Source organism: Camarhynchus parvulus, chromosome 2, assembly GCF_901933205.1.
Source record: "Camarhynchus parvulus chromosome 2, STF_HiC, whole genome shotgun sequence".
Classification (NCBI taxonomy): Eukaryota; Metazoa; Chordata; class Aves; order Passeriformes; family Thraupidae; genus Camarhynchus; species Camarhynchus parvulus.
Window position 1 is genome coordinate 51606653 of NC_044572.1, and position 27732 is coordinate 51634384.

The window sequence follows — 27732 nt, forward strand, 5'->3', positions numbered from 1 at the left end:
AAAAGACAATTGATGATATTTTAGGGTTATAACAAAACAGCTCTTCTTAAGTACATCCCATTAGAAAAATTGGCTGTATTTGTCTTGCTCAAAATCTCAGCCCAAAAGCTTTTATTATTGTTAAGTCAAGCTCTTACATACTTAATGATTAGTAGAAATATTTCTGGAACTTTGTTTTGACTTTATTGCCAGTCATATTTGATTTTAAATATGGATGTTCTCAGCTTTGTTTCATCCTTGTTCCTTTTCACTTCCTCCCTTCTGTGGCTGTCTTTGGTGATTGTGTTGATTTCCACCCATTCCCTAAGTCTTCTTTCTGTATAGCATTTTCTGCACCCAGATGTTTATGTACTAAAACAGATTGTGGTCTTTGCCTTTGCCCTAGGAAGCACTCTGACATCTGTATTTAGTTTTTTGCTGCTGTAGTTGCTTTCAAGTGTGTGCTGCCATCTATGGAGTAATTATAGCAATAAAACTGGTATAAAAAAGGTGTTTTATCAGAAGATCATGGAAAACAAGATCTAGATAGTGTAGGAGGTATAGTAGAGCAGTTGGCCAGATCTCCAGAAATCCTGTTTCTCTGTAGTCCCAGATCTCACAGCAAGAACAGGTGAAAGTACACCTTTTAGAAAATCAGTGATTTCTAGGAATGAAATTATTCTGTTGATTTCTTTAAATCAGAGTAAGTTTGCTTGTTCTTCAATCTGGTAACTCATTCCTTTTTCTTTTCCTTCCCTGTTACCTTTCCCATGTCCTAGTTATTCGACAGTTTCCAAGATCTGTTCACTATATCTTTCCTAATTTGTTTTTCAAAGCTTAATTTAATTCCTTATCCTTCCTTCCCCAGCATCTTGTTAACTGACTTTATGCCTCTCCTCAGTGTTTAGCTTCAGCCTGACAAGTTCCAGGTTTCCCTCCTTCAGATCCCTTCAGAATACATTACTGAAGATTAGTCCCCATTATGTCTCTCTTTCATAACATTTTGTTCCTTGATATCTATTTTAGAGTGTACATTTTTTGCAACACATCTATTCAAGAGGGTCTGAAAAGCACTTGGAGAAGTCATTTTCTCTGTACTGGGATATCCATGCACGTAGGGAAGCTCCCACTTTTGTCTTATGCTGTTGATGTGCATTCAGCTTGCAGATTTTTGACTAAGGATTGTAGCATCTCACAACCTTGAATGGGGTTTGGTGTGTGAGTTCCTGGCAATCAGACTTCTATTCATTTCAGCTGGCTGTGGCAAATAACAACTATGTCTCTAGATCTTTCCTCAGCAAAAAAGAGTGTTGGAGTGGGTGTATATTTAACTACTACTTCTTAAATGCTTTCTTATAACACAAGGCATTAGAATAAAAAAGAAAAGTTTAACCTATGTGGATAAAGCATTCTTAAAAATATCTTCTGACATTTTCTTCTTATTGCTGAACTCAAAAAAAATTGATCTTATTTTCCAGCATCAAAACAAAATGAAGGAAAAAAATCGATGCTGAAGATTGATCAATGTTTTTCAAAACTGACTTAATAAGATAAAAATCAATGTGGCTGTATTATTTGTCATTCTTTCATCACCAGGAACATTCAAACATGGTAATATTTGATTCTTAAGTTAAATGTGAAAATATTTCAGTTACCTCCTACAGAGGCAAAAAAAATATAACGAGGGATTTATTTAGTCAAAGTTCAGTTTTCTTTTAAAACCTAGTTTTGAAAATTTGAGTTCTGCAGAAATTGATAACAGTTTGATATTTTAAGTGACAGTATATAATTATTCCGTTAATCACACAGACTTAAATAGAAAAAATTATTACTTGTATTTGCAAATTACTCTGATCCTCCCTTCCTCCTGCAAATATCAGTTCCATCTTGCTTGGTTGAGAGATCTGTACTCAAAAAATTGAAGATAAGCTTGGGAACTGAATTTCCCTCATGGCAGGTTCACAGTGCTTTGAATTTAGAGCTTTACTGTACAAATGCACTGGCTGATTAATGTTTTTTGGCAAAAATGAGTTGATTATTTGTAATTTGTTTGTTTGTTTGTATTTTCCCAACATTCATTTCCCTTTTCTGCTTCTGCTATCCCCAGTAATATTAAGATCCCTTATTGATTTATTTAAAGAAAAGCCTTAGAAACTGACTTCTGTTATATTATTGAAGCAATCCCTAAAACATAAGTTTGTTCTGACAGTTGAAAGGGTTTTTTTAAAAAATTTATTTGCATTTCAGTATTCCCATTCACCTACGTGCTGACTTGTGTTTAGCCATTTGGGCTCCCTATTTGAAATTCCTTTTAACAACTGAGTGATAGAAAATGTCCTTTTAGAGAAGAAAATCATTGTGCTCACATAATCACTGGAATGTGTGAACTGGGATTTTCATGAAGTATCAGACATTGAAAGACTCCTGATAAAATCCTAGATATTGGTGAGCCTCTGGTGTTGGCATCTTCTGTTTTAAAGATTTATTTCATGAGCACAGAAAGACAGCTATCTGCATAAATTTCTACTGAATTGATTCCCTATCTGCAAACTGGGCCAGAATGTCATAAAGTAGGAAATGCAAACCTGGTATTAGTTAGGCAGAGACTTTGAGAATATGGAATTTGCCCAGGTTCTCTGTGGGGCCAGCTACTTTCTCATCTGCTTTTCATATTCCCTTACTGATTGATTAATATGGTGAGTTTGCTCCTCTCCTCCAGCAGCTCTGAGCAGCAATATGAACTTTCATTGGGCTCAGACAGTCCCACGCCTTCATCTCTCACTCATCATCAGCTTCATCATCCACAATATCTGTAATCTCCCAACGAGAGAGCTTGTACTTGCAACTCTCCTCTTCCTTTCCTCCTCCCTCCATGCTGTGAGACAGAGGTGGCATGGCATATTGCATAGCTAAAAGCTTATCAAGCCTGAATTTTTTACACCTCTGAATTTGGCAGGCAAGCATTCACAACCACTGCACATATACATGGCTCATCACCACGTGAAGCTGGACACCCTGAGAAGACAGATAATATTGGATTGGTTTTCTCACTGCTCTGCAAACAATCAAATAGACTTAAGCTATGCAATCTGATATTCCCTAATTGACAGCTTTTCCAAGGTTCATTTGTTAACTGAGAGCATGACATGTATTGAAGTTGTTTCTTCATAATGCATTTGGCATGAACAGGAGAAGCTGCTGAATGCCTCAGACATCAATGTCTCAGCAATAAGACATTTTGCCTACAGTTTTGACTTTCTAACTAGTGACTTTGTATTTGCAAGAGCATGTGAAATGAGCATGGGACAGGACAGGGTAGGAGAAAAAAGTTTAAAAATGTATTCTCCTAAGAAAATTTGTGGGACTATTTGTGGTGCTTGGGACATTTAGTTGACTTTTATGGTTCAATTGTTCTTCATTTCTTTTGGTATATAACCTTGATTTCTTGCTTAACAAAGTGTTCACTGAATAGTCATAGGGCTTCAGAGTCTGTATATTTATAAATAGGCATATCTGATTTTATTTATAGTGATGAAGAATTTGTGTGTAAAAGGCATGCTCAAGAGTTTTGCTTGCCTGCATCTACAAGAAAGTAAAATAAAATGAAAAAAAATCCTTTATTTCAAAGAAGCTTCTCCCACATGAAGCCCAGGCTTATTTGAAGGAATAAATTTTCTGTGTAGAAGAGACCAGAGGATGATTTCTCCACTGATCTTGTCACTACTTTTTATTTGCTGCTTTCTTGTAGCTAGTTTCTGTCGCCATGATATTTTCTGAAAAATCCCTTTGCCAGGATTTTTCTCCTGAGAAGCTGAGAAGCCTCAGAGGAAAAGAAAAACAATAATTATCTGCTGCTGTGGAATGCAGCAGGTGCATCTCTGATTGGTCCATGTTGGTTGTTTCTAATTAATGGCCAATCACAGTCAGCTGGATCAGACTCTCTGAGAGTCATGAGCATTTGTTATCATTCCATTCTTTTCCTTTCCTTGCTAGCCTTCTGAAGAAATCCTTTCTTCTATTCTTTTAGTGTAGTTCTAATATATCATTTTCTTTTAATATAATATATATCATAAAATAATAAATCAGCCTTCTGAAACATGGAGTCAAGATTCTCATCTCTTCCCTTGTCCTGGGACCCCGAGAATACCACCACAAGTTTCCACAAACACTTTCTTATTTTCTTAGAACACAGATTGTGCTAGAGCTGTACCACTCAGCACTTTCCATTGTTAAAGATTTCCAGTTTCTACTCTTCCTTGTAACTGTTCATAGGATGTTCACTCAGGAGCTGTAAGTGCTAATGAAGAGATTTATCACAAACACATCATCATTAATAGCTGTTGCTTCTCCTGCATCCCATGAATGTTTTACTTACTAGATAAATGTATCTCTTGATGCAAAAAAATGTTTTCATTTGAGGTTTTTTTTCATTATTTGTTGTAAGCAGGTTACTCTAAATATTTAGGTTAATTTCTCTAGCACCTAGTTAAATTTCTGCATGTATTCCTCCTTCTGGGTAGAGTACATGCCTGGAGAAGTACATGAAATTTTACAGATGTTGTCAAAATAATTGAAGCGCTTCAGTGGTGCTTTGACTAGCACTTTTTAGGAAGTGAAACACAGCTGTTTAGATGAGGAAAAATGTGTGAATGGATCAGGATGCCTTCATTTCACGGGAGTAAAGAACCTAGGTTTGACAGAAGGACCTATTCAAATAACGCCAGGGAGGAATGAGCAAAGCTAGATTCTGCTTAGAAAAGCCTAGAAACAAACTTTTGAAAGCCATAAGGTCTGGAACCTAAGCACACATCTCTCCTCCCTCTGTAAACAACAATGGCCTGACTTCCTGCTGCAACTAAATATTTCTGAGCCCTTGGGGGACATTCTGGAGCTGTCCCCAAGTACCTCCCCTTTTGTTTGCAAGGTCGGGGATCAAATGCCATTTGGGCAGGCACTGACAGCAGAAACACTTCTGTCTTGCAGGGCAAGCACAAGCTGCACGTGGACACGGGACTGGAGGGCCCCTGGTGCGGCCTCATCCCCATCGGGAACCCCTGCGAGAGTGTGACCACGACGGGCCTCAGGTGGAACCTCAGTAAGTGAGATGTCCTGGGACAGGGGCTCTGCTGTGCTCCTCACCCTGCCTTCAGAGCAGCTTCACCAGTCATGAAGGGCCTTACAAGTGTGAAGGGGAACCATGGCATTGAATCCCTGCCAGGCCATTTTTTTCCTAGAAATGAAGGGGTTTTTACAAAAAAAAAAAAGCTAGAGAAATACGTTTAAACCTGAGATCTCACAGGCAGAAACACATTTTCCATTTGGGAGTCGTGCTCTTCAAACAGAACATTTGTTGAGGTCATGATACATTACCATCTTGATACATTGCCCTCCAGGGAGAAGAAGCCATGAGTGTCTAAACTCCTGCTTATAAGCCATAAAGTTACAACAGACAAATACTAACGGGATGCAGATTAGCAAAGCTACCTCACTTCGCCTGAACTGCTTCATGTATATTGTCTGTTTCTTAACCCTGAATGAATAGATCCTTTTTCTTACTTTAAAGTGAAAAAGAGTCCATTTGATCTAGAACCAGGGACATTTATCTGTAGAGGTAGGAGGTTTTATAACCCAAAAAATCAAAACAACTTTCATCCTCCTGCCTCTTCCTCCCACACTGAGTCATTTGGGATGCATTTACACAGGAAAGTAATGGGATACTTTCAATGAACATTCATTAAAACTTAAGTGGGAGCAAAGCAGTAATTGAGAGGCTCTAGTCTCAGTCTGATTGACATGTCCAGGCTGAAGAGCCATTCCATGCAGAAAGGGCATGCTGTTCTCACAGTTTACAGTGCAGTGCTTTCACTGGCTAAGAGTTAATGTGAGGGACCCACTGTGCCAGCCAGCAGAGCATCTGCTGGTTCCACTGAGAGCCTGAGCATGTGCAGTTAAGGTGGTGGTAGGCATTAGTAGCTCATTAATGATAAAATATATAAATATGGCATTAGTTTTGGATTGTGGGAGAATTGCCAGATGAAGAACTGTCTGGCTAACAATATTTCTGTCCTTTTAAACTGGATCAGAAGAGCTGAATATATTGCGTGAGAGACATTCCCTTAACTTGAAAAAGAGTCAGATATTTTCATTTGTATGTATAAATACAGTTGACATATACGATACTGAATTTTCATCTGCTCATCTCCTGTTGTCCAGCAACTTCTGTGACCCATTGCACTGAGGTACTAATTTCTCAGAAAATGTTCTGTCCTTCAGAATGAGATGCAAGAAGCTCAAACCAGCCTCATGTTAATGAAGGAAGCATCTCTGAATCCTGTGCTGTATTGCAAAAGGCTACTGTGTGGATCAAAATGTGGTAGATGCAATGAGATTGCAGCCCTTTCTTCTGATTTTTATTAGTTGAAAAAGCCATTTTTCAGATACAACAGATTTTTTCAGTTTAATTCCATAAATTTCCTCAGATTTACAAGGTGCTCATTAGAAAGTTGGTAATTTTAAAGATGGTCTGTCTGGTCTGTTTCTTTGTTACTACTGAATTATGATTGCCTGATCTGCTAAAGCTAAAGAGAAAGAGATTGCAAGTCAGCTGTGCCAGCTGGAGGAGGATGCAGGGGGGAGATGAAAGGGCAGAAAATATCTTTTCTGTCTAGGGTTGGGTTAAGACATCAATTTCTTAAATGTTGATCATAACTAGATATGGACCTACAGGGATTTTAATACTCTTAATTTCATCTTTTTTTTTTTCTGGGGGACAAAAAATTATTTATGTGACTATTTCCTGCTTGTTTCACCTTAACATGACACCATCATCTCTGCTTCTCCCTGCTCTTGTTACTGTTCTTTTCCAGGAGGAAAGAGAGCAGACCTTTACAGTGTTTTTGTTACTGATGTATAGATTGCATGCTGTTACAGGCTGTTTTCAGTCTTAGTACTCATGTTTCTCCCAGGATATAGTTCTTTCATTTATTTCTCCATATTAATCACTGATATATATGTAAAACCAAAAAATTATCTGTTCTTCCTTGAAGAGCCTCAATCTATCTGAAACATAAAGGCCATTACAACCTGAAACTGCTTTCTTACCCAAGCCACTAGAGCTAACCTTTTCACTCATCCAAATTCAGAATAACCATTGAATAAGGTTATTGTTCAGACACTGATTAAAAAATTGAAGTTCAATTAAATTTCCCAAAAGGGAAACCAATATCTCCAATACAGCATGTGGTTAGTTGTGACTTGGTTGGATTTTTTCCCTAATAAATAGGATCTACATTCTGATAGTTAAAGTTTGATGCTAAACTTCCATTCTGTTACTGGACTTTTATGGTGCCTGTAGTTTTGCACTTACTTCAAAAAATATTAATCCTCCTGTAAATTGGGATGGAGAAGGATCAAGTGGGAGGAAATAGAATAATAAGAATGGAAAGTGAAGTGTGATATGGATGTCAGCCTTGCTGCTAATGCTTGGCAATGGCGGAGCTTTACCTTTTCATTCATTAACAGCAATCTGAGCACACACCTTTGTAAACCTCAGTGTAAATATATTGCAAACCTCAGTGAATAATTTTTTGTGGTTATAAATTCATTTTCATGTGTAAATCATAAAAGGAATTAAATTTTTAAGCCAAGCATGACATGAAAGGCCTATTCCTCAAGTTTGTTATGGAATTAATTGGATGTGACCTAACACGTTGGGTTTTAAAAAGCAATTTTTGAGCTCTCAGGATATTTAGGTATCTGGGCAGTAAACTAATTTCAGAATTTTAGTTCTAACAGTGATGTATTATGTGGTAGGGGAGCCCTCATTTTTGCAAACAGTAATTTCTAGCAAATCAAAAATCAAATAACACTGCAGCACAAGAAAGAGCTGGCTTTGCATCAAGGTTTTTGATGTTTAACATCAATTTCTGCCTGAGCATATCTAGATTACTCTGCCAATTAAAATTTGTAAAATATTCAAGAGGTAGTCAAACCTTATCCGTGTCCAGTGTACCGGTGCTGTCATGATACTTCATAGGTTCTGAATAGGAAAAGACAAGGATAAATAACTAGGACAAAAGCTGTATTCAGGTTAAAAATAAGCTACCAAAGGTCTCATTTCAATGGCTGAATTAGATAAAGCCGAAATCTGTAAGTTATTCTGCTAGCAGAGAAACAATGATGGCTTTTAATATTACAGAATTCAGTATTTTTTGTATGTCTGTTTGAGAATGCAGCATGTATGCATGCTTTTATGCATGCTTATCTTTGTTATTTGCTAGCACTTGCCACAAACAGAATTTTCATTTATTTGAGTTCTCATCTTATGGGTGAAGGAACTTGGAGAAGAAAGTGGAAAATTGATTAGAAAAAATATTTTTATTCATACTTGTGATTGTGTAGCACATACTCAGAACACATTATAAACATATTCTTTCCATTCCCAAAGGGATACTTATCTTTTCTCTATTAAAATCTGATTTACAGCACAGGAATCAGATAATGCTTTGTCTGATTTGACTCACCTGACTGCTTGCTGATAACAGCTCTCATGTCTAATAAATAAATAACAAAAAATCCAATAATGCCAGAACTACCAGCATTCTTCATTAGGTCCTCAGTGGTGCTTTCATGGAAAGTAAATAAAAATGAAGGCAGAAATCAGCTGCAGTGCTCATCAAAGAAGAGGTTGGAGGGTAATGGTAGGCTTTTTTAGGAGATGGTTCTTTTTCTGTGAAATTACTTTGGAAAATAATTTTGCCAAGTAATTTATTCTTCATCCTTATTGCCTTTGATAATGCTGTATGTGATGCCTGTACTGAAAATGCCAGCATATGTGTGTGTGTATGTATGTGTGTGTGTGTGTATATCTATATCTATCTATCTATCTATATAAACTCTGTGTATATGTGATTGTGCTTTCCAGATAATTTTCATGCCAGTTCACCTTCTTTAGGCAGGAAGTTAAATTGCTGTAAAATGCTGCCATTCGCAAGAGTGCCACTGTCATTTCACTTCAAAAGGCAATAGCAATAACAATGGGAGCAAGACCTTTCTCTAACTGTAGCAACAGAGCATCCACTGACTACTAATGTCACAGGTAGATGAACAGGATCCCAAATCTTTTTGATGCTGTTTACATTGTTAGTAAAATTGAAATGTTTGCGTTGTTTTGTACTTCACTGGGGTTTTATTGATGTTGCATTGTGAATTGAGCAAAAAGTTTACAAAAGCTGTTGTGGTTGTGTTTTAGGAGAATTCATAGTCTAAAAGATGAGAGAAAATTAATAACTTCTTAAAAAAAAAGAGGAAAAAGAGGGTCAGGGGCTGTTCTGGGAAAGGTTGTAAATTAAAATGGACAGGTATCTGTGCTAGTGAGGCTGCTTGTATAAGCACTCTCTAACCTATTTCATAACTGAAATAGTTTATATCATGCATTTTGCTACCCCAGTTCTAAGTGAGGCAAACTAAGTGGTGCTTCTGGGAATAGCTTTGTTTTCAGTGGCAGAGTAAATAGCTTCACAGCTGGATTCCCATTCTCCTCAGCTTTCCTCTCTTTCCCTCCCTTCTCTTGTTCTTTACTGGCAGAAGATACATTATCAGCAATGTATTTTTCACTTATCCATTGCAGCTCTAAGATTCTGCGTAGGGGTGGAGTGGACAGAAATTATGTTGCTGGTCCCAAACCGTTGGGTGCCTTTGACCTTTGGCAAGCTGTTTGCCCTCAGGAGTGCTGCTGTCAGCCTTCCAGGGTCATATCATTTATTACAAAGCATGGCCTGCTGAAATCCTTTTCCAATGAAGCAGATGTTCTGATGGTGGCAGCCTGGCATCCCACTGGCTTACTGCAAGTCAGCAAAAACAACGACGGCCTTGCTTAGCATCGCATAAAATTATTTTGAACCACAAAGACCATTTGGTGTACATTAAATGACTGATGAACACAGAGCTCAGTTGTGCTGGGCCTCTAAGCCTGTATTTGCATTTTTTTTTTGCTGAACAGCAGCTTGAAAACTCAGTCAGACTTCGTGAAAAGGCTTGAAATGGGGATTTGAGGTCACACATTCAGTTCATTTCAATAAATAGTTCAATAAATGTTTGGAATTAGTGGGAGAGAGATTCAGATCCAGCTCCTCTTTAGCAAGGTAGCAGGTCCCTGGCATTCAGTAAGGAAAGGCTGCTTTAAGGTGATAAACTGATATGCTTTTCTAGATCACACTGTTGGGGCAACATTACTGCTGTGGGACTCCTCTTACAGAAAGATTCCTATGAGTACCTTAGTTCTGAACTAGCTCAAACCACTTCCAGTGGTAAGTTTAGCTCAGCTGGAAAGTCATCTTTAATGGAATATTGAGAGTGTATATATGATCCTTCTATGCAGCAGTAATAGGCAATAATTGCCAGGAAGAAGTAGAATAAAAAGTAGAATAAAAGAATCCCAGAGAGACTTCAGCACAACTGTACACAGAGTAGATGACTCTCCAAAACTTGACTAATTATTATCATTGCAATTACCATTACCTGAGTAATGGTATTACCATCCTGAAGTAAACTGAAGACATTTCGAATCATAATAGAATGTCCTGAGTTGGAATGGACCCATCAGGATCATCAAATCCAGCTCCTGGCCCTGCACAGGACAACCCAAAGAATCACACAGTGCCTGAGAGTGTTGTCCAAGTAATTTTTTAACTGCATGACTGTGGGAAAAGTCTCTCTTCATTTTCTTGTAGGCTTCTACTGGAAGGCTATAATTAGGTCCCTCTGGGTGGCATCCCATTACTGAGCTGTGTCAACTGCACCACTCAGTTTGGCGTCATCTGTAATTTTGCAGAGGATGCACTTAGTCCCTTCATCTACATCACTAATGAAGACATTAAATAGCAAAGGTCTGTTCCATGATCTTCACAGGCACAGAGGGAAAGTTGTCAGGTTCTCATTTCTACCCTTTTTGAAGATGGGTAAAATCTTTTACGCTTTCCAGTCCCCTGAGATTTTGCCTGACTGCCACAACTTCTCAAGTATCAGAGAGAGCAGCTCATCAACCACATCAGTGAATTTCCTCAGGACTCTGGGATGTGGCTCATCAAGTCCCACAGACTTACATATATTCAGGTTCATCAGGTGATCATGAACCTGATATTTACTTACAGTTGGGAGTACTTAGACACCCCCCAGTCCCATCCTGCCGTCCATCCCCTTGAGAGCTGTGGGAAGATGGGTTGCCACTGAAGACTTAGGCAAAAAAAATTTTTGAGTATCTCAAAATTCCTTCTCCTTATCCATAGTTACCAGTTTTCCAGCACTATTTATGGGGGCGATGGGGGGGTGGGTTGGTTTCACCTTTTTTGACCTTCCTTTTCTTCCTTCCTTCCTTCAGGTTATCATACGTGAAGGAGACCTTCTTATTCTTTACATCCCTTGCAAATTTCAGATCAGCATTGCCTTGGCCTTCCTCACCCAATTCCTACACAACTGAATCTAGGGATCTGTATACCCTTCCCAGGTCCTTGTTTTCACTGTCTGCATTTTCTTCTCTTCCTTTAGTTAGACCAGAAATTCCCTACTCAGCCATGCCAGTCTCTTGCCTTCTTTGCCTGAATTCCTGCTCCTGAGGATTGCCAGCTCTTGTGCGGGGGGGAAGTGGGAGGGGGGGGGGGAGCCTTCGCGGGGCGCCCACCCGGCCCTCACCGTGCCGAGAGATAATAGGGGGGATGACTACCAAAGACTATCACTATAACAGGAAGAAATAAATTTTAACCTTAACCTATCCCTTTTTTTTCCTTGCCACGTTAGGCAAATCAATCCAGGGGTGGGTGCTCGGGGTGTTTGGGGCCGGGGGGCGGGCCCTCACTCTTACTACCTTTTTCCTCTACCCAAGCCACTTTTTATTTTTTTGCGGTGTGGTTGTAAAGTGCTGTTACTTTTATTTTTTTTTTTGTTTAAGAGAGGGGTTTTCAGGGAGGGAGAGCGCTTTTTTTTTTTTGCTTTCTTTTTTTTCTTCCTTTCCCTTCCTTCCATTTCTACTCTAAAACATAAAACTAAAGTGTTAAGGGGGGGGTGCTTTGGCCCGCCCTGGGTGGTAGTAGTCATCCTTCTTCTGGTGTGTGTGTGTTTTTTTTTTAAAAAAAAAAAAAAAAAAAAAAAAAAAAAACAGCTACTGCTGCTTAAGGATGGATGTTGTGTCATAAAACCCACCTTTCTTCGCAAGAAAAAGGGTTATCTTGCCAGAAAAGCCACCTTTTAGATTGATGGGGGTCCAAATTACCTCTGCGGATTTCAGCACTGCCCCTAACTTGTCATCAGTGAATCTGGGGGCTGAATTTGTCCAAGAAAGAGACCTCATAGTTTACACTGATGACGTTTAACCCTAAAGGCATTCTCATCAGTCAACCTGCTCACATGGATACTGGGAAATCATTTTTTTTAAACAACAGTGGAGTCAAAGCTGGAACTTTCAAAGCTGGTGTTACTTCAATGAAAGTCAGTGAAAAATTGGCCAGAGTACAAATGCCCGTTTGTCACATTCCTTGCAAATATACTTTAATTGTTTTCATCCTTAAATGCCCACAACCAGCCATATTAAATGTAAATGTCACGCTGCCTGGAGATTTCCAAAAACAAAAAAGCTCTCTGCGGCATGTGGTGAGTTATTGCCAGTTCCCGATGTCTGCAGAACCACAAAAGGGCAAGGACCGGTAGGAGGACAAATCAATCACATCTGGCTAGAGTATTCCAGAATTAAAAAATGAAATGTGTTTATCTGTGATGACTCAGTTAATGGATATGTGCTATTTAGATTTTTGGGGGGTTGTTCAAGTAGGTAAGTGTTACCATTAAGCATTGACTTCTCCTTTGCAATTTGTTTGTAGACGTTTTAGTTCTGTTTACATTTTTAGTACATACTAGTGTATGTGATTAATCTCTTCTTCCCAAAAATATGATACTGAAGGAAATTATTTTCTCTGCAGTGATCTATTCCTGTACTCTAATGGCAAACAGTCCTGGATATCTCTTCTACAGTGTCTCAATTCTTCATTCACTGTTCCCTTTGTAAACATTTTGCATGTTATATCTGAGGGATCACTGTTCTCTCCCAGTTTTTGGCTCTAGATGTTTGTGGAAAAGATGTTTCTTTCCTGCTGTTATATCAAGTTCCACAGAGGATGAAAGTCTGGTGGATGTCATCACTGACTTTTGTTGTGTGTTGTAAAAACTTACATTTTGGCTGTAAGTTGTTTATGGCATCCTGATGTGTAATTAATAAGCCATTAACAACTGACTGTAGTGAGTGTGCTGTGGAACTATTAATTTTAGACATGCATACCAATTACACATCACTAAGCAAAGCTGTTGTTTGCAGGTGAGTTGGGAAATACAAATTTTTGATAGATGATTCTATGTCTTGCCATAGAAGCAGCTGTGACTTCTTTGGGGCAGTAAATTCATATGGCAGGGGGGAGTCAAGACAAGTCAAGGGGAAAAAATAAGAGAAAGTGGCAGAATAGCAATGAGAGATTGCATTCAGGATTAGAAATATGTTTTGGAGAAAAGGCAGATAGCATCAAAATAGGCAAAGATATGAATACAGAGATTGAGAAAATGAGAATGGGGGTGTTTCAAGTAGACTGGTGACGTCTTCCTTTTTGGAGCACTGAACTGAGATGAAAATTTCTGTCTTCTCTTATTGCTCTGCTGTTTGTGATCTCCCTCATTTTCTGCTGCTGTCCAGGCATTATAACGTACTTCTACTCTCAGTAAACTGGAAAGCTCAAGTGATGCATCCAAGTGTCCCTAGGACCTGCCTAGGTATTGATCCAACAGCAAAAGATAGCATTAGACATTTGATTTGAAAACAACTTGCACTCCTATGGATATAAATTCAAGACTGAAACTAAGGAAAAGCCAGAAACAGAGAAATAAAATTAATTAGTGTTTGGATGTCATGGTACTTACAGTTTTGAGACATTGTCATCACTCAGTGCCCCAGGTGTGTTCTCTAGGAATGAATCTGCAGTCACAGTAGACAATGCAGATATGTACAAGCTCAGCTTTTCCCCCTGCAGGAACAGAGACATGTGGGAGGAATAAGGTGAAGCACTGCTGATTTTCTTGTGGTTCAGGCAGTTGATTGTCTGGAGTGTTTACTCTGTGCAGGTACTTTATCTACTTGCAAGTTAGCTATTCATTTCTCTTAGCACTCAAGCTGCTTTTTCAGCACCCTAACATTCCTGAGAGCTCTGCCTTGGTTCTGTAAAGCACAGGATACTCCAAGATGAAAGCTGCACTATCTTTAAGATGCTACATAAGATGTAGCATATGTCTGTGTCATTGCTCTAGAACAGTTTCACATGTGCCAATGGTATCATCAATACTATCGTAATGAGCAGCACAAACCCTTGAGGAATTCAGCATGCATGCATTCAATGCAGTTTATACAGTAAATAAGGCATAAGGGCACTGTGATTAATTAGGACTCAGAGGGTGTCAGTTAAGAGAATACCATTTGCCAAAATGAGTCTGGCCTTCTTGGTTAATGGGACTGTGTAATTAAAGGATGAAGGCCAGAGAAACTGCATTAAAATTGCACAGCCAAACATTAATTCTGTCATCCCCTTGCTCTCAAGTACATGACTTTGCAGCCTCAGCATTTCTTAAGAGTTGTCTTCCATGTGTATTTCCAGGTCAATGTGGATTCATATACAAGTGACAAGTAGCATGTCCTATCTATAGAAGTTCAGGTCAGCATGTGGCAGCAGACTTTCCTGATATTTACATTTTGAAGCTTTTCCTTGTATTTAATATGAAAAAACCTAAATCTTCCAAAAATTCCAAGTATTTGTAGTATATTTCAAGTGGTAATACATGTCATGAACCAAACAGTAAATACAAATAAATGGAGGTGGAATGAATGTCAAGAGATCCTACAATCTTTATGGCTTTCCTATGGCATCACTCCTGAAAAATCTGAAAAAAGGCTCCTCTTTTGTGAGCTTTCAGTTCAACTTTGGGGATTCCTTTATAACAGCATCTTAAGAAACTCTGCTCCAATTAATTTTTTTTCTGTATTCTGCAGATACAGTATGTAATAAATATATTCTCAAGCTGTTAAGCATTGTAACACAGCATTTATCATCTAATTGCCAATAAGAAATCTCAGAATTGTGCGTTTAAGTTTCCCAAACATGGGACATAGCTGTAATTTACCGAGGCACCAGCAATACCACTGTAGCACTGCTGATTGACAGGCCACTTAATGATGCTGTTTATAAGGCAATTTTCTAATCAGCTTCATGAACACTCATCAGGAGCTTGCTTCTTGATTTAAAGCAGAATTGGAGAGATAGCATTTGTTTTGCTTATAAAAACAAACCAGGAAAAAAAGCAAATTAAGAAGAGAAATGACACAAATATAGAAAGCTTTGATTTCATGAATCTGGATTATGTTTTCAAAAGTTCAATATAGGCCTAAAAGCTGTGGCATGAATGAATCAGCGTTCATCAGGCTATTTCTTTTGTGCATTTTGAAACTGGATGATGATAGCTTAAATATTAACATTCTTGTTTTTAACAGGCATTGCATTTCCAATCATTGTTTAATAATAATTATGTGATGTAGTAGATATTCTATTGGGTCTAGTCAGTTGAAACTGAGGCACAGTTAATTTTCCTTTTATTTCACATTTCCACTCGAAGAATAATTAATTATTCCATGCTTTCCTCCTATCTACTTCATTCTTTTGTTCCATAATAGGAAAGCTTTAATTTTAAAAATGTGATCTAAATCACATGTAAGCTGGGTCAAGTGTGTCTGGCATGGAAGCAATTCATTATATGATTTAAGAGGTTTTAACAAGATGAGCTTCATTTGACCTGTCAAATTTATGAATAGTTTTGACCAGCACAAATAAAGTACATTTTCCAGATTTATCCCTGAGTAATCATTCTAAAACCCTTGTAAACACACCTTGTAAACACAGTTCTCTAGGCTGTATATCCAGTATATGTTGAAGAATTCATGTTTTATGAAAATCTTAGAGCTTAATACCAAGCTTGTGGAATTATTGGGAGAATTGCACACTGACTTTAATATTAATATTTTAATCTGGAGGTGCCTCTGTCCCTTCCTCACTAGAGTTACTTAAGCCCTGAATTCATCAGAAGATTTAGGCATTCATGCATTTTTATACATGTTACTAGTTCCATTGAATATAAGGGGATTATTCAGTGGGTAGAGTTAAATATGCAGAAGTACTTACTACGAGCCAGACTCTGAAGTGGAAGTTCAAAAATGTCTGAAAGGCTTTTCTGTATGTAAAATAAGGTGGTACTGACTTTAATCTCAACTTCCAGGGTTAGCTGCCTGGGCTTGTACCTATTCTAATCTCTCTTCTCACTCACCAATGCTATAATGCTCCCTTTTTTAGTTCTGCTCATTTTTTATGTATTGATGGCAGACTGTAGCAATTTACACAAATTCCTCCTGATTTTACTGTTGAATGCCTGGGCAAAGTATGAAGACATGGAAAGACAAATGACTTTCAAATATTTCTCACACCTGGTTTCTTTACCTGTAATTCAGCAGTTGTGCTTTCCTACCAATACAGCTGTCAAATCCATGTATCAAGTAAAATTTTTATATGAGAATTTTGGAGGAAAGGGTTTCTGGATACCTACCAGAATCCTTAAACAATCATTAACTTTTCATAAATAGCCAAAAATGTTAGAATATGGTGCAAGTCTGATATAGTTGTAAGAGAACAAAACTCTCAGGATGGAGTAAATCAACCACAGAGGATGTGAGTTGGTTTTTTTTTTTTTTTATCATGATACAAATTTGCCACACTTTTGTATCTTTCTCTGCCATATGTGAAGCAAGATTTTCAATCCACATTGAAACCATGTACACAAGGCCCTTGCTAGGGAACAGGGAATGCTTTCCCCATCATATCCTGGGCTAGAAAGAGTGAAGTACTATGACATAAATATTTTTGTATTAGAATAATTTGTTATTGTTCCTGGGGGTTTTTATATTTTTAAATATGAAGTGCAGTTATGTTTACCTTTTAATGTTCCAAAAGCCAGCAAATTCTTCCTTTGGTGAGTGCAAATCAACAAAATCTGGCAACATCCTGAAAGACAGCTTTCTGTTGTGAGCTTCTGTAGAGATTTATACTGCTCTTTTGCAGTGTACAGTAGGAAGGTTGGTTGGTTATTCAGAGCTTGTGTGTGCCACTTTGTTTTTGCTGCTGCCTTTTTTAGCCTGTGTGTTAATGTTAGCATAGTTCTGGACCATTTAAGACTTGTCTTGGATTTTTGAGAGCTCTGCTGCTGGCAATTAATTTTACATCCCAAATATCTCAAGTGTCAGTGAATTTGTAAATTAGCTTGTGTTCTTTTTAATACATAATTACTTTAGTATCCTAGCTGACAAAATCTCAAAAGAATTTTACTGGCTGTTGAGAGATTCACTCTTTCCAGTTTACGCCATTCTCTAACTTCCCAGAGTAATGATTCCCTAGATGTTTGTCAGTCTGGGTTTTGTACCCTTGCTTCCTGAGCTTCTCTGCCAATTTTGTGTTCTCTCTGCTCTCATGCCAGTGTCAACAAATTCTTTAAAAGTTACAAATAGTGAAGACAGTCTCTTAAAAAAACTAACAAACCCACAAGCAAACAAAAAAAAATCAACCCAAAAACTCTTATTGTTGTCATGGCACAGCACCACTTGCTGACTCAGTGGGTAGCACACCAGGCTGGGGATCCAGCAGTGTGGCTGGAATACATCATTATATCTCAGTAGTACACTGCCTCACTTGTCCTACTGCTTATCTTGTTAACTCTTTGGGGCAAGGAGTACACACACAGGGTCTCTGTCCTTCCTGGTAGTCACATACTACAGGGATAAACATAATTAATTGCAAATGGGAGGTGACTTCTGGAGGTACAGTTGAAAGCTATTGCCATGGAATGATTCCTGATTTAAAATAAATGCATATTCTGTGAGTGTAAGAGACTGCATCTGGATTATTATCTTCAGAAATGGTAGTGTGGAAAAATAAGAAAATCATTGTTTAACATACAGTGCCATCTACAGAGCAGGCTATGTAACCTGCACTTCTGACATTATATGGGGGGTTTGGGTTTTTTTTTTTTGTCACAGTCTAGGTGGCATTAATGGCTAGAGAGCGTATGCAGAGTTTTTGTCATATGCTGGCAGCATTGGAGGATGAGGATGAGAGAGGTTTGTGGTCTTGTCTGTTTTGGTCATAATCAGCAATATCCATGGGCCAGGCTTCAGCAACAATAGCCACTCTTAACTTTCTCTCAGAAGCCTATATTGTTGTGGGGGGATTTTGTCTTTTTTAAAATGCAACTATTTCTAGAAATGCTGCATCTGCAGCCAACCTTCCTGGCAATCACATGACCTTCCACAGCAGTCTGATAGGCAGGCAGAGATGGAAAAAGGAGGAAAGGGGCCAGAGAGGAAAAAGTCCATCGGTGAACATGAAGTATGTTAAGGCAACTTGTCAACTGTCCTCTCTGTTTAGAGTCAGTTTAAATGTGTGGGTCAAGGGCAGTGGGTCTTCCCATATTGTTACCTAAGCACATGCTGTAGAGAAAGCTCTTAAGCAGTGGTTGTGTGTTTGCATGGTTCACTGCTTAAAATGACAGTGCAAGAAAAGTTGGATTAAACCCTCAAAGTCTTCAGAGTGATCTTCAGATAAATGTTAATTTTGATGCAGAAAACTGGATTTGTTTTTAAAGACAGAAGAAGTGAAAAAACACCGAAGTATTACACCTTCCACTCTCAGGAATCCATTATTTACCTAACATAGCAAATTAAGTTATTGTGGTCACTGCTGAAAAAACTGTTGTCCGTCCTCTTTTGGCTCGTGAACATGGCAAGTTATCTGATCTTTAACCTGTTACTAGCTCAGGACCCACTTTTTGCCACCTCCAAATTAGTGAGTTTGAAAAACAGAAATGGGAAGGGAGGGCTGAGAATGGATTCTGACATCCAGGACTGAGACAAAATAATTTTTTGGCAGATGATCTTGCACAGACGAAGAGGAAGAGGGAAGAAGAGAAAGGTCTTTGTTTTCTTATATAATTACATGTGAAATTACATGTGAATTTGAAGTAGCAGCAGAGATGTACTGGGAGTCTGAGTGTCTGAGACAGCTGAAGTCGCACGTTAAACAGAGTCTATGAGACTAGTCTGCCATTTGTCACCTGCACTGTCACAGTCAGCACATGTGATTGTGTGGGTGAATGGGGGTGTATGCAAATAATAATTCCTCTTTATTTAATATACATTAAAACTGAAAAGGGATAGAAATATGAGTTAGCAGAGTGCTACAAAATGTGAAGTTAATTATGTAGTAGTTATCCTCAACATTTCCATCTTTAAAGCAGTTTTGAACTGCATAAGTGCAGCAGTTACTGGAGACTGTGATTAGATAAACAGATGCAAATAGTAATTGTAACTGATAAATGATTGATGATGGCTTTATATGTTTATCATTATGTACTATTGTAAACACTTTTTACTCAGTGAGGATGGAATTTGGAGGAAAATTGATGATGGGTGAAATATGGATTCAAACTATAGTGCTTTTAAGCGTATAGAGGGCCAATATTGTAGGGCCAATACAGAGTTATTACCTGAAGAACTGGTGCCCTTTGCCATTGGTATGATCGAGCTGAGCACCAAACATCTGCCAGCTGACATCCAGAGCCTGGATACAAGGTTTGCAGGAGAGAGCCTAAAAGTAGAGATGGGGAGGCTGAGCACTGTTGAATGATGGCTTGTGGTGTGGAAGACCCCCTGATCCCCTGCTCAAAAGAAGAGGACATGCCATTTCTCTTCATTTTTCTGTTGCTTCCCATGGCTTCTGCCCTCTTTCACAACTTCCCAGTGTCCTGTCTCCTGTGGATTGATGAGACATTTGTAATGCATTATTTGACAGCCACGGAGTGACTGTGTTACACCCACATTGTAGGAGCCATTTGGGACAGAAAAGTGTGTTTGGATCACTGGAAGTTGATGGGAACAAGGAGACAAATATACATGTCTCTAGAAAAACAGGGTGAGATAAGAGGTTTGTGCACTCTTAATGGTGCTGTAATTCTATTTGGTTTGTCGCCTGCCATTTGCTAATTATTAATCACAGTAACAACATTTTTAGTTACATTAATTGAAAAGGAATTTTATTGCAGCAGCTTGAGTTTAATATCAGCTCTTTGTGTATCGTACAATGCAAAAAGTAACCTGTGGTAATTAAATTACAGGCTAAGTCTTCATTCTGCATAAATTATTCTTTTCACTGAGGAAAAAAATAAGCAGGATATTACGAAAGAAAAGGCCCAGATCATTAGCAGCCTCTACCCCCTGCTCTGTTCACTTCGCTGGCAGTGCTGAAATCTGTCTGTTACTTTTCCTGTGGTGTTGTAGAACAATGAACTTGCCATCTTTTCTGTCATGTGCCTGCCCTTGGGCTTGTACAAAAGAAGGGAATTAGGTTGTGTTCTGTTGACCTTTTAGATGCAAGAGAAGTGGTAGTCCTGTTTCCTTACACATGAAATGCTGCCAGGCTGTTGTCTGTGTTAACCTTTGTGGAGCACCCCGATGTGATCGTTGCCCTAGCGCCATGACACAGATGTCAGAGAGAACTGAAAAGGGATAAATTGGAGGTGCTATGCAAAACAGCTCAGCTAAAGACATTTTTCTCCTGCACTGAAGAAAAGGTATTGTGTGTTTAACTACTTAGGTGGTCTGTGAATCCTGTAATTTGCTTAGCCAAACAGAACTTCAAAACAGATGGTTTCTAAATTTGGGGAAAATAACCATTACACTATTTTTCCCCATGCAGACTGCAGTTATACTTTAGTACTGAAATTATTTGAAAATTAAACAGGAAAATAAAATTTGGATCTTTACCAACTGAATACTAATTTCAGGAACATACAGTTTTTAGTATGTATTAGGTTTTCATCTGCACATTTAGCCTAAGATTTGTTTATGCTCTGATTTAGTGCCTCTTGCTGCTTACTTGCATAAACACTACCAAATCAGTCAGTTGGAGTCACCAGAGTATTTAGCTCCCAGCTGCATTTGCTCATAAAAGGAGGAATGACAAGTTTCCTCCTTTGCAGAGGAGAAAGTGGAGAAACATAAGTTATTCATTGCACTTACACAGCACCTGCCACCAGCCACCTCTAGTGAGTGCACTGCCTGGTGTGGAAAGCATTTCTTTGTGAGAAACTGCTCCATTCCCAATCTCTTGATTGAGGAAACTGAGGTGCAGAGCATTTTTCTCATCCAAAATTGTAAGTGAAGCTAATCAGAAGGTAGGAATCTGAGTATCCTGGGCTTTGGAATTATTTTCTTATCATGATAGAAATAAATTATGACAAAGGAATTAATTCTTTCATATTTAGGGGTTTTTTAATATATTTGTAATATTATTGCACATAGTCAATATTTTCAAAGTGTATCTAAAAAAATTATATTTAGGAGCTCTGCCTTTCTTTTAGAATATATGGTCAGCTGTTGTTCATTTTGTGCATGTGCATCCCTGAAGATAAAGAGGGTGTCTAAGTGTAAAAATTGAACTCAAATTGGTTTGCTGAAAAGCCAAGCATAGTATTTGGTCTCCACTTCAACAGAACTTTAACCATTAGTTGCCAGGATGAGAGCACCAGCATATTCTCAGGTAGCCTTTGAGATAACTCATTACCCAAGAACAGAAATTATCTTGGGCTGGGGAATTCTAGAGGGAAATGTAGGTCTGTGACTCATTTGATTCAAGTCTTTGCTCCTTCAAGGAGGCAGGCTGTGTGATGCCCAGCCATACTCCACTGCACAAGGCTCAGCTGGGCTTTGGAAAGCACTGCCACAGAATATTGTGAGCCACAGCAAACAGTGATATAATCTCCACTTCAAGAAATCCCTAAGCTGCAGGTTTTTGAGGAAGGGTGTGCTGAGAAAAATACTGTTTCATATTGCCTGGTCTTTTAAAATTCTTTCCTAAATACCTCTTATGGACTGAGGGTCCTCTGTCAGTGTCCTAGCAAGATAAATCCTTGGGATGACAACAGTGATTGCTTTTGTGTTTTTTGACCTGTAGAGCCCTCCTGAGAGCACAAATGTGTTCTTCCATATGGGCTTCTCTCCAAACTGTTTCATCCTCTACCCAGATTAGGGATTTAGCTTTTAAATTGAAATTATCCTTTCTTAGACAGAGGACTAGAATTGTATGCTCTTTGTCAGAGAGCATTCCCTTGTACAATGTACCACCTGTACTGTGGCAATAATATGTGTTTATCTCTGCTGAAAACATCTAGCCAGCTACATGTTTTTTACCATCTCTAGGCTCTTTTTGCTATTGCAGCTGTAATATACAGCCTTAGATTGCTTGCTAAATTGTCAAACTCTGTTGGCAATTGAGAGTCTGCCTCAGCATTTTAGTGGGCTTTGGCTACAAAGGTTTCAGAGTAGGACTTTTCCCATTTACTTGAAAACCTGCTTTCTGGTTGGAGTTTCTAAAGGTGGTATTGTAGATCTGCAGGCACCAGTGGAAGTGAGTTTATGGAAGTATGGATTCTCAAGCAGAGAACAAGATGACTTCCCTTATACAGTCTCCAGAATGTTCAGACTCTTTAAGAAGGAAAAGCGCTTGGGTTCCTTTGTTGGTTTTGTTTGGTTGGGCTTTTTTTAAACTGGTGAGTTGTTGCTTCTCTGCCAGAGGCTATTAAGTGCACATGTCCCAGAGTATGAAGCTACAAGGGTGCTTAAGGTCTCGAGCTGTAAGAGTAGTGGCAGTTGTCTGCTGCTTTTTCATTAAATGCTCTTGTTAAGCTGTGGTTGCTGACCATGAATGCATTGATAGCATCTCACCTAACAGGTGGAAGCTCCTTGCTGCTTTCCTTAAGCCCTCTTTGAGAAAGAATTAAATTACTTTCAATTCTCTTCAAATTCATCCCATTTGTATCTTCTCTGATGTATATAATCTCTGCTGGCTCATAGGGAATACTTTTTTGTAGAATATAGCCATGAACTAGGCTTTTGACTAGCCCATGTTTGTTTTTAGAGTTGTGGTTTTATGTGAATCAGTTGTAGACTGAAACTGCAGTTTGGAAGTTCCATCAATACCTTCCTGGCATGTTGCATCACTGACTTGAAAGGTAAAACTACAGTATAATAGCCACTTGATGGTGCTTTCTAAAGACTCTAATGTCTCTTTCTTTAGCTGCAGATACAGTAGCAGCTGGCAGGAGCATAAGGTTCTGGAATTCTTATGGCTGCCATTATAACTTTGTGGCTTTTATGCTACTACATAACATTTATATACAGGGTAATGGGAAAGGAAGGTGAGTGAAACATCTTTGCACATTTTACTAAAAATATCCAGTATTGGCAGGTTTTATTTTATTCGGAAGGAAATACCACTTTTTTTGAGGGGGTCATCTGATGTCCTAATTTGCAGCTTGATTGGTCGTTGTGATTGTTAGCCTGTAGTGTTATAACCTAAATTTCAAGATCCTGTTTGTCTTGAACTTCCTTGTCATGAGTTTACATCTAGATCTGTAAAATATTTCAACTTCAGATTTAGAAAGGTAGTTGAATTATGCTATACATAGCAAAGTGTGTAATTTTTCACATCTTTCTGAAGGAGCCTGTTTTTTTAGCACCTTGTCTCCAGGGAACATCAGGTGGATGATAGCTTTCACATAAATAAATGTAGCCATCACCATGCAAAAGAGAACCTTCTCTCTTCAGTCTGATTTTTCATTCAGATGGTTTGACTAAAGCATTACTGAGCTAATGTAGAAATTAATCGAAGTAATATCCAGCAAAGGGTTGTGAATTTTTCCTGTATGCAGAAGAGAAGTATTATGGATATGAGTTCTGCCTTTTTTTTTTTCCCTTCAGTCTGGAATGTGTGCAGTCTATTCTCTACAAGAAAAGACAAAATGAAAAGCAAAAGGAAAAGAAACCCTAGATAGTTTCTTGTGGATGGAGACATATATATATGTGTGTATACATATATAAGTACATGAGAGTTACAGAGCAGTGGATTCAGATTATCAGGGTGATTTCATTATATAATATTTAGAGTAATATACTTTCAAGTAATTAATGTTAAAATTTGTTTTGAAGTAGATAATACTTTTTTTTCTTTTTTTCTGTTTGCAACATCTAATTCTGGCAGAAAGCTTATTTGCCAAAACTAAGCCCCTGAGGGGAAATACCTCATCACAGAATCATAGAATTACTAAGGCAGGAAAAGAGGCCCAAGATCATCAAGTCCAGCCTTTGACTGAATACCACTGTGTCAACTGAACTGTATCACAAAGGGCCACAAATCTGCCCATTTTTTTAACACTTCCAGGGATGGTGATTCTACCACAAGTCCCAGGTGAGAAGTAGAGTGGTGACTGACCTTGAGCAGATCCAGTCTCGAGTCCAAAAGTGGTGCTTCTGATGTAACTGCCTTTTTGCAGTGTTACTTCGAGTTGCATGAATAACACCATTATCATCACATATTTGCCTGTTCTTTATGCTTCTGTAGCCTAAATTACTCTGTCTAGCCACCATTTAAGTACAGTCTTGTCTTGGAAGAGAAATGGCCTGTGATTTGCAAGTCACAAAACAAACATGAATGGTTCAGTCTCATGAACCCCTTACAGAAAGTTAGGAGATCCTTTGTGGGAAATAAAGGCAGTGCTCTGCTCAGCAGGATAGTGAAAAGTCTTGGGTTTCAGGAATCAAGTTGCCCCTGTTGGAAAATTGATATGCAATGAGTGGCCTGAAAAAAGTGATTTTTCCCATGTGATGAATTGGAAAGAAATTGATGGGAAGAGATGATGTGGAAGTTCCTGCCTCCTAATCAGGAGTTCAGCTAACATGCTGTACTAGCAGGAAATCTCCAAGCCGCTGATTGTATTGCTTCAGAAAATGAAAAATCATCCCATTTCTTGAAAACACAGTGTTTTGTCTTGGAAAGAAAAATGCATTACATTATGGTGCTAAGTATTTTAGACCTTCTGCCTTCTTGTATCAAGGTTCACTAGAGCTAGTAGAGGCTGATTCAAATAGACAGTTTTTGCCATAGCCTGCAGATGACACTTTGGTCTCCACTGTCACTAATCTGGCTGGGAATGACAATCACAGTGATAATTACATGGATACTCTGAAGACTCAGAGGCATAGCAAAACAGATTCTGCTCCACAGAGAATCTGCTTCTTGAACAACCAAATGCAAGAAATCAAATCCTCCTGATGCAGGTTGTCTGATACTATTGGATGACATATTGTATCAAAGCAAACTTAATTATTAGTAGAATTGTATTGCCTTGCATGTTTTAGTTTTGGAACACATACATATTTATTATTCCATCTGCTCCTGAAAGGCTTAGCAATTGATTATTACAATTAGATAATTACTAAATATATTCTGTCCTTCTGGAACTTAAATGGAATGCAGACTTGGGAGCCAGCAGGGGATACTCAACAAAACTGAACTTCAAACTAAATTGAAAACTGATGAGAAGGCACCACTTTCTGCAGTGCATAATTTCACTGTGGAGCACGTGGCAGGTGATATCAGGTTTTTTTCAGCAGTGGTTGTGTGTTCCTTCAAAGTGAGTTCCTGGGCAGCAGCAGGTAATCCTGCCTTACTGCTTTGTCCTTGGCTGCAGATAACATAAAAACATGCAATGTGCAACATCCACCCCAGACACAAACCATCCTGAATGCTCCTGATGTGAGAATGCTGGAAGAAACAGTGGAGGACTTATTTGAGTAACAGAATGTTAAAATAGGATACACACAACACTTCTCAGAAGTTTGGTGTTTCCATGATTGTAGTCAATCTTTATAGGTTATTTCCCTCTAAATATTTCCCTCTTAATATTTCCCTGTGGAAATACTCTAGCTGTGTAGATTATGTGGAGGGGAGGGTTACCTTTGAATTTGGTTGGGAAGTTACCAAAATTACAACCAAGGGGAAAAGAGGCTTCTGGTGAGGTCAGTGTGCCTTTTCCTATAACTACTCCTAGTTCTGGTTTAAGCCTTATCTCTCAAACCAATTGTATAGAATGTTACCAGCTCTTGCTTGGCTGTGTATTTTTAAACTCTAAATGAATACATGCATGGGCAAACATAGGTGCAGTGAAATGTTGCCAATTAAAAACTAAACTCATAAAAACCTGTCCTAAAAGTAATAGACCATCAGCATCTTCTTTTATAGAGGAAAATCAATTTAAAAAGAAACAACTCTGAATATAATTAAACATCGTAACTCTGGTTTATATGTGCTTAATAGGTACAATAATACTTACCTACTGTATCTCACAGGAGACTTCTGGAGTTTAATTAATTAGCATTTAGAAAAGTGCACTGAAATTCTAGGATGAGAATAAACTCCAAGTACATTGTACCACTGCTGCTGTTTTAAGCAGTTTTGAGAAAAACCCAGTAATTCAGAGATCCAGAATGTGTGTTAGCATTCAATTTTCATTTTACATTCACATAAAATTAGTTTCTTCCTGTTTTCATAAGATTTTCCACCTCCTAGAATCAACACTTAAGGTTGTTGTTTGCCTCAAACCCAAAACATGTATTTAACATAAGTTTTAATGTTAAGTAAATACCAGGTCTTTCCTTAACCTTGTTAGTTTTACTTTCCTTCAGAAGCAGGAAGCATAAATAAGAAGTGCTTAATGAAACTTACAGCCAACCTCAGTGACAATATTAACATAAATTCACACTATGCAGTAGAGTGGTACTTAGGGCAGACTAAGTAGTGGGAAGATTGTTAAAAGTCTTGCGATAGGTCTCCATAGTTTATATTTCCTCATTACAGAGTGTTGTTTTTCAAGACGAAAAATAAGCAACCCATTGCACAGCCTCAGTATTCAGCAGGAATGGAGATTGGGGAGCAAGAGAGATCCCCATAAAGGTTGCTATCACAGCTGGTTTATTAGCTATTTTAAAGATGAACTGTTAATCAGTTCTGAAATTAGATTACAGCCTCAGTTAACTGGAGAATCTAAAACCTTTATCACTGTGTGAAAGGGAGAGGGACAGAGATGTCAGACAGGATGGCTGAGTGGTAGGCAGGTATATTTTTATTTGTGTTGCATAGATGTTAATTTTATCTTGGGTTCACATTTGTCACAAAATATTTTTAAACTCAGGAAATCCTTTTTAAGTTATCTAAATTAATATACTTTTTTCCTTGTTATAGCTACATTTAAAAAAAGACAGTGTCTGGGTTAGGTTGTGTTGAAGATTATTTTTTCATATATAAAGTCAGCCTGATATTTTTGTTCCACTTTGGTTTTAAACTGACATCTTTACCTTTTAATCTGGTTTTGTTATGATTTGCCACTGCATACAGAGTTTCATGTACACATATTCAAAGGTATAACTTCCTTAGTTAATGATACTAACTATTAATTTGTGTCACAGGTCTACAGTCTGAGGCAGGAGGAAGGAATTATTGCCAGAATTAGCCAACTGAAGGCTTGGGAATTGCTGGGTGGTTTTGTCACCTGAGGGAAAGCTCTGATAATTATGAGTTATGGAGGATCCTTCAGTTTGAAGTAGTTCTGTCTTCAACACTGGGTTATCCCCATACATCTCACAGTTATGAAGTGGGGTAGTTATGTACAAAGTGTTTAGCAGCATAGAAAATCATAAAATTCTGCAATTTTTATGAGCTGATGTCAACATGAGTATCTGTTGTC

At 38.2% G+C, this 27732-nt stretch overlaps 1 protein-coding gene across 3 annotated transcripts in view; it reads left to right on the forward strand.

The window, feature by feature from the left end:
• The window catches only part of TPK1 (thiamin pyrophosphokinase 1), a 302429-nt gene that overhangs the window by 234857 nt on the left and 39840 nt on the right, over window positions 1-27732 (forward strand). For all 3 annotated transcript variants that reach the window (XM_030943875.1, XM_030943876.1, XM_030943877.1), the window contains one exon: window positions 4963-5074. In XM_030943875.1, the coding sequence (XP_030799735.1) occupies window positions 4963-5074 (112 nt within the window). The remainder of the gene's footprint in view (window positions 1-4962; window positions 5075-27732) is intronic.